The sequence below is a fragment of the Callorhinchus milii genome, unplaced genomic scaffold (assembly GCF_018977255.1).
Source record: "Callorhinchus milii isolate IMCB2004 unplaced genomic scaffold, IMCB_Cmil_1.0 Scaffold18, whole genome shotgun sequence".
Classification (NCBI taxonomy): domain Eukaryota; kingdom Metazoa; phylum Chordata; class Chondrichthyes; order Chimaeriformes; family Callorhinchidae; genus Callorhinchus; species Callorhinchus milii.
The window spans coordinates 14,607,968-14,615,994 of NW_024704759.1; the positions used below are offsets into that span (position 1 = coordinate 14,607,968).

The following is an 8,027-nucleotide window of genomic DNA, read 5'->3' on the forward strand; positions in this document are numbered from 1 at the left end:
TATCAGAAAAGAGTTGTGAATCCAAGCTAACAGTGGTGTCTCTTTCTGACAGCTGTAAGGTTTCAAAGCAAAATTAGATTTGGATAGTCTTGACAATAGCTCCTAGTCTACATTTGTCCAGTTTAATACTAGACTGATGATCTAACTTGACAGGGATGGCTGATATGAGTTGCCAGTGTTTCGCTGGTAAAGTGGGAAGTGCTGTTCTAAGATGTCATAACAATGGAAAGATGTATCTTGGTTTAGTGAAAGTCATTACAGTTGTACATTTCGCAAACCTGTTTCTTAACTTTTGCTCTTCAGATGATGGAAGCAATAAAGGGAACAATGACTGAAATCTACAATGATCTCTCCAGAAACAGTTCTGGAAACACGATAGCGGAGGTTTGTCGTTTTAGATCTGAGCTCAAGTTGTCCGTTTGAATAACGTAAATGTCATTAGGAATTAACTTGATTTATCATTATTAACGTGGAGCCCTGTAGCTCAGTGGTTAGAGACCTGGGTTCTATTCCCCGATAGGGCGAAATGTTGGGCAAGTTTCCTTACTCCACGTGCCTCCGTTTACTTAGCAATAAGCAAGAACCCGGTTGTTAGTCGATTGGTGGATCGCTTTTCCAGGGATATTAATCCTTAAAAAAAAAAGTAATCATAATTTGGTCAGTCAATTCAGGACTAGGAGGGACACTTCTGTGCGCAATTCATTGCTGTGTTTCACCCACAAATATACAGTCAATTCACTTTATGGTATATTATGTGAAGCACTTTGAGACTTCTAGAGAACTATATCAAATGCAAGGATTATTATTTATTTATGATTTCTTTTCGATTCACAGATTCGGCGAATGAAAATTGAAATTGACAAATTGCAATGGTTACACCAACAGGAGCTTGCTGAGATGAAACATAACCTAGGTACGTTACACATGAACAAGTTGTTTTACTTCTCTCTTCCCTCTTTCTTGCCTTTATAATTTTTTTTGGTAAAACCTTTCCTTTACGTTTGTTTTCAACTTCCATTTATCACGTCTCAAGTCAGAGGAGAGAATGTGAACAGAATTTAGATGAACTAGTTTGCAGAAAGCATTACAAAATTGCTGCTGAAACCCACTTTTTTCACCTCTACCCCTTTCCTCCTTGCTCAGTGTCCAACCTTACTGCTATGAACCACTTTGAGCCATTCCCGTATGTGAAGAGCACTATATAAACACAACTGCTATCATTTGGTAAAATACGTTTCTCCCATTGTTGTGTGGGTGGTTGTTTGGCAAATTAGCAACAGTCGTCCAATTAAGAAATGTTTCTCGTGATCCTCAGAGTTAACCATGGCAGAGATGCGCCAGAGTCTCGAGCAAGATAAGGATCGCGTGATTGCTGAGATGAAGAAACAAATGGAAGCGGAGAGGCAGCAGGCAGTTGACGAAACCAAGAAGAAGCAGTGGTGTGCCAACTGCAGGAAGGAAGCCATCTTCTACTGCTGCTGGAACACCAGCTATTGTGATTACCCCTGTCAGCAGGCACACTGGCCAGAGCACATGAAGTCCTGCACTCAGTCAGGTAAGCGGGGGGCGAGAACCAGAAGCCTCGCAACCCTGAACACTGCTTTCAGTGTGTACCGTCTCCTCAGCTCAAACGTTGCATGTAAAGGTGCACTGCCTACATTTTAAGGTTGTTTGTCAAACCCTTGGAGGGAGACTCCTTGCCAGTGTATGTTTTATATTTCAGTGTGCCAGCAGCATAGAGCTACTGCATTACCAAATTGGTAGTGAAACCCATACTTTATTGTCTTTCATTTATGTGCTCATAGTTATTGTGCAATGCTTAACAGTAGGTTACAGTTGTATTGGTAATAGTGAAATATTTGAATATCCACAGATTTTGAGGATTCAGCGAGACAGTGGGTGGGGGGGTCCAACCTTTTTGAGCTGCCGAGGGCCGGATGCCCCATTTTTGAGAAATATCCGTGGGCTGCATAAACAATATTTTCGAGAAACATAATGTAACATTTACGGGTTATGGAGGGAGCGGGCTGATCAGATGAAATGGAGGGAGGGGAGTGGAGGGGGTAACATGAATGGACCATCCTGAACTGAGGTTACAAGAGGGCAGTTTTCAGTTTGCCCTTAATGTAAAACATCGAAATAAGATTTCTGCTTTACAAAACGAGTTTTCCTTATTTATAAAAGAAGTCTTCTTACAACCGCTGCCCAGAAGCCATTTGGTAAATTCTGCATCCACCCCTTGAGTTAATATTAGATTTTAATTTACACTCCTCTAATAAGCCAATTAGCACTTGCACATGGATCTTTAGATATTATGATTTGTGCGAGTATAGAGACATTCTTTATGACTGATTTGCAATCTTTTGATTGCAGCCACTGCTACTCAGCAAGAGCCTGAATCAGAAGTGAATTCCGAGGCATCAAACAAAAATGTTGGGCAAACACCTAGTGTCCAACAGTCCCCGTCAGAGGCCAAAGCCAGCCAAAATGACAAGGACCCCAGCACAGATAAAAGCAAGGAAAATACCACAGTAAGTAGAGTCTGGTTCTTCAGTACAATAAAATCTTCATCCAGAACTTCAGGCCAGTAGCATTTGATTGGACGTCTTCCAAGCTGTTCTCATCTAGGACAGAGAACAAAAATACCAGTGTAGAGCAGTGGTAGAACTTTTGTGCAGCTATAATTTTTGTTCATTGTTACTGTTCAGCCCACAATTAAAACTGGCTCACTATATCAAACGGAAAGATTAATTATTGTATTATTATTATTGATCAAATGTTTTACTAAAAGTTCTCTCTGTCACACTTGTCACCGTAGATAGCAGCAAGTGTGTCCAGCAACCAACCAGTCAAACTAGTCCAGGTTCAGCCACAAACAGCCACCTATGTCCCAACAACTCAACCCACAATCGTAAGTACAATCAAATCATTGATTTTATTTTCTCCTGACAAGTGGGGAGAAAAAACAGAAAAGAACCTACTTTCAAACCTACACGTGGGTAAGATCTTCATACATTCCCTCAAGATAGAGATGCTCCTTCGATCAAGCTGTGTGTGTGTGTGTGCGCAGTTCTCTTTGACCGTGCCTTCGCTCCCCTCTCGACTCTCTACCCCCTCCTCGCTCCCTCCCTTCCTTCCCCTCACCCTGACCAATTCCCCCCTGCTCAGGTCCTGACCCAACTGTCTAGCGCCTTGGGACGTCCTCCCGACATGAAAGGCGCTCTATAAATGAAACCTTGTTGTTGTTGTTGTTGCATGCTCTGAGCAGCTTGAGCTTTCTAAATCAAAGTGACCTTCATCTTTTTTGGCTGCTGTAGTCCCTTGTGCATTATTGAATAGTACACTAAGTACCTGTGCCATCTGCTTCAGCATCTGTTGTTAAAGGTCAGGTGATGTAGACTCTCTTTTCTGTGCATACCTCTTGTTTTTCTGTAATAACTAAAATGCTGAATGTTTTAACTGTTCCTGGTGAGTGCAGTAGCCTTCCTGCCATGTGTAACTTTGTCAGAAACGTTTGAAGGAAGTTGCATGTGGCCCAAGTACAGTCACCCAGTGCCGGTGGAACACCCCCATCACATTCAATGTCTGAACATCAAAACCATTGTTTTAAGAACACTTTAAGATTTCAGTCTTTAATTTCAGCTGTTTGTTCTCACATTTGCACCAATCTGCAAGTTGCTGTGAAACTGAAAATATTTTTGTTTTGCTATCTGAACTCGATTATAATTTTGAACACTAGAAGTCTCAAAATCCTGTGGTGATTTGGAGATCGAGACCCAGGTCACTTGACTCTTTAAACCTTTGACATTGCTCTAATCTTTCTTTTGACCCAATAACCTTCCACTTCAGCAATCGAAGCAAATAATTGTGCTGTTGTGCAGGTGTTTGTTGCACGTGTGCCTGATTGACTTGAAGATTGAATTTTTGCTAAATTATGGATAGTAACATTCTTTATTTCAATAAGATTAATTCAACATCTTGTATGTTTTTTGTCCGCAGACCATTCCAGGTGTGGTGGGCACGACAGCCGGGACAGTAGCCATGAGGCCAGGAGTCCAGTACACGCAGACCACAATGCCTGTTCAAGTCCACAGGACCTGAAGCCCCCTTACCCCATTCTCTAGAAGGACGATCAGGAAGAGACTGCATTACGGAAAGACTTTGCATGGGAATCCACTAATGCTGTTCTGTCCTACGCGGATTATCTGCTTTGTACATGATGTACAGAGCTTTAGTGACACTACATTCTTGGCTAGCATTAAAAAACACAAAAGAAGAGAGAAAAAAAACCTTCAAGCTAAACTCCAGAATATCTTGTAAACCTTTCATCTTTCTAGATCTCGTCAGCCCTAGAGCTTCATTCCCCCCCCCCACCCCCCCATTGTGTTTTCCTTTAATGTAATTCAATGGAAGATTCAAGTGTAGTCTCTGAAAACTGTGACAAGATTGGGGACATTTTCAGCAACGATAAATACACCTTTAATAGTTGGACCAGAGCATATAATATTTATATGTACAAGTCTGTACAAGTCTGTGGAACTCAAATGACCTTAAAAAGCATGAGATGGGGTGGAGAAGGAACGTCTAATGAAGGAGTGCGAAGTGGGGCAATCCATCTTGCTGCTCATTCCCCTTCCCCACACACTGTATTAGCATTTGTTTGCTTTTGGTGTATCAATGGCATTTGAACACAAGGGAGAGTGTGTGTGTGTGTGTGTGTGTGTGTGTATGAGATTGTCCTATCTGTGTTCAGAATGATCCCAGTGCTTTCCTGATGTATATTTTTGTTTATTTTATTTTTCATCCTGGTTTATATAATAAGCAGTTTGTACAGTTTTCAGCCAGACCCGATGAGTAAATGTGTTATTAAAAAAAACTTTAAAAAAAAGACACTAGTAAATTACCATTGATCTTCAAGGACATAATTTGGTAGCCTAACTTGTGAAACAGGATTGCTTTTAGCATATGGAGATATTTTTTCACATCTCTTTGTATAAAATTTATATTAAAAATATAAAAAAAAGGTTTTGTCACTTCATTTGTATTTTATAAAGTGTAAAGCCTCTGGACTGGTGGTGGAATGAGTCCTGCCACAGAATGCAAATCCGTCAGCCTGTGTGTACTCTTCTGTTACCCTCACACCATTGGCAGATGAATCGCACTGCTCTTTCTCGTGTCTCCAATGCCCTATTTATGCTGCGCTTCAAATGTTCAATCACCACTAAAATGCAGCATAAAAACAATTCTGGGCACAATCTGAAATGGATCATGTTTCAGGTGATTGGCAAAGCCTTCTTCAGAAGGTCGATGCAGAAGAAAATTGATTTTTCTTGCACAGCTGCAGTAGAAGAGAAATCTGAGCAAACTCTGCTCTTATCCCTCGTTTCCCCCCCTCCTACCACGACCACCACCTACAGCGTATTTGGTCAAAGTAACATATGTTTTGTTTCCCAAACCCTCTAAAGTGGGAGGTCAGTTATTTCATGCTTTTGGTTTGTAACGATTCAGAATAAAATCCTCTGTCGGTAGAATATATGAATTTTATTACAACTATTGACCTTGAAAGTGTAATGAAAATCTAATTCAGGCTGAGACTAACAACAACAACAATCCTTGCATTTGATATAGCGCTTTTCACGTCGGGAGGACGTCCCAAAGCGCTTCACAGAACACACTGTAAAGTGAAGTGACTGTATATTTATGGGCGAACGCGGCAGCCAATTGCGCACAGCAATGCCCCACAGACAGTCGTGGATTGAAAATGATCAATTTTTTTTGGTTTTGGAGGGATTATTATTAATACTGAGGCAAAGAGGTTGGGTTTTTTTCTGGTTTGAGATCCCCTTTCCTAAGGTGATGGACATGTGCTGATCAGAGAAAACCACTACAAACAAACATTTTATCAGACACTTTTTTGGGAGGATTTGTATTCTTCTTCTATAGAGTACTTGTTTTCTCTTTCCCCCCCGTTCTATTCGTTTATGTTGTGTTACATGTTCTGCTTTGTTGTAAAAACGTAACTTCCAAAGGAAACTTATCACTGTAGGTTTTAAAGGGGGGGCGTTAGCGCTTGATCAACACATTCTGTACGGACAGCCGAGGAGGCAGAATCCACAGTACAAAATAATCACAAGAAAATGGGCAACAGTAAAAACAAATGTTAGAAATTAAGAGCTCCTCAAATCAGTGTCGGAAACTGGTATAACCCTCACTAGGGCGTGCACCTGGCTACAGTGAGCACAAGGTGGCGCTCTTGTGTTCTAACATAATCCCCTTTTCATTTTCCCACTTTGTGTACAAGTTGGGATGGAAAAATGATAAGTTTTATACTTTTTTTGGAACACTTACGTGTTCATTTACGTGGATGGACCCCTTTGCCTCTCAGCCTGACGTGTGTTCCTTTACTGAATGGAATATGTGGTTTTAAGGGGAAGGTGCAATGTTTTTCTTGCCCTCTCGAAGTCGGTGTGCAATGAAGCTGTTTGTTCTTTTACAGACGCACAGTCACTACACTTTACAGTAAAACTCTGAAGATCTTTGTGATGTCTCAACGATGTGGTGAGGTGCTCCAACAAATGAGGATTGTTGTTTAGTGACTCATTGATCTCTCTCTAAAAAATGATCTCTGTAAAGATAGATTCCTTTGTGATATGAAATTATAATAGAATTGATGTGTTTGCAGTAATTTGGGTGTACGAATGCTGAATCTCAAGTTGAGAAACAAACCTGGTGAGAGCAGCAAAACTTTACCTATTCTGTTCTTTTCAGCTTGCTGCATCTTGCCTTTGACAAAATGAGTGCTTTCCAGATGGAGGAAAAGAACTCACTATCCACCTCTCTCTCTCTCAGTATCTCAAACTGAGAGGAAACTGCATCAAAGATCCCACTTCAGTTCAACAATAATGGCAGGTTAATCAGCTAGCAGGAAGGGACCTAACCCGTGGCAAAGTCAAAACAGGAGCAATAGGAAACAGACTTTGCAGCTCGTTTCCTTTTGTTTGTCCTTCTTTAAGACTGGGAGATGTGGTAAGTGCAGTTCAAACAGAGTGGTTAATGAAGTCATAATTAAGCTATAGAGGTCAGACCGCACCTAGAGAACTGCATACAGTTCTGGTCATCGCTGGTCAGAGGAGAGCAATGAGCACGATTTCCAATGTTAAGAGGAATTGCCAATGATTAAACGAGCTCCGGCCTTCAGTCTTGAAAGGACACATCTTCGAGGGAGCCTTATAGATGGGTATGACATTTGAAATGGGATTGAAAAATTAAAACGGTAGAACAATATTTTGATGCTTCAAGACAGTGGGACAAGAGTACATCGGTTAAGAGTTGCAAAGGGCAATTTCAAAAAAATGGATGGTTTCCTTGTTTAGTTAGATTTTGCCACGTAGTGAAAGGGAATTGTTTTGTGTTTGAAATAAAGAGGCAATAAGTATGTGGGGACAGTCTTACCAAACACTTTATTGTAAAAGGAACAAGCTTAATATAACCAAACAATGTACGATACAAAAAAATACAATAAGGTGTACTGTTAAAAGTGTTTACAAGAGTCTGACCCTTATTTTAAAGAAGAAAGTAATACAATATGGAATTGCCATAGGTGTTACTTTAAATTAATGTTCATTTTGGCACCTGGACAGACATTGATTGATGGCAAAACTGCCGCAAGTTGCTGCATGAGTTGATTTGTTGCCATTTTTACAGCATTTAAATAACTTGTAGAGTGAAACCTGACCGATACTGAGGGTGTGGAGACTTTTTTGAGGGGTGAGATTCAGGAGCATTTATGGGTCTGGTGATTTATTCCTATTATCTTGTTCCTTGTTTGTTCAAAAAAAAACTCAAAACACTGTAGGGCGATTCTGTGGTGCTCTAAAGGATTACGTCGCAGTGAGTTTAGAGCATAACTTGCCTCGATGGTTTGCCCGTACCCTGATTTCCCAGGATATGCCACCAAGACTTCAGTGTTGAGCATATGTCGACCCAAGCTGCAGAGAATGGGAAGAAAAATCATAACTATTGCCCTG

At 40.7% G+C, this 8,027-nt stretch overlaps 1 protein-coding gene across 10 annotated transcripts in view; it reads left to right on the plus strand.

Moving 5' to 3' along the window:
* The window catches only part of zmynd8 (zinc finger, MYND-type containing 8), a 46,464-nt gene extending 41,463 nt beyond the window's left edge, over window positions 1-5,001 (plus strand). For all 10 annotated transcript variants that reach the window (XM_007905178.2, XM_007905179.2, XM_007905176.2 and 7 more), the window contains 6 exons: window positions 304-384; window positions 835-913; window positions 1,316-1,555; window positions 2,374-2,531; window positions 2,819-2,911; window positions 4,000-5,001. In XM_007905178.2, the coding sequence (XP_007903369.1) occupies window positions 304-384; window positions 835-913; window positions 1,316-1,555; window positions 2,374-2,531; window positions 2,819-2,911; window positions 4,000-4,101 (753 nt within the window). In that variant the 3' untranslated portion in view covers window positions 4,102-5,001. The remainder of the gene's footprint in view (window positions 1-303; window positions 385-834; window positions 914-1,315; window positions 1,556-2,373; window positions 2,532-2,818; window positions 2,912-3,999) is intronic.
* The last annotated feature ends 3,026 nt before the right edge of the window (window positions 5,002-8,027 follow it).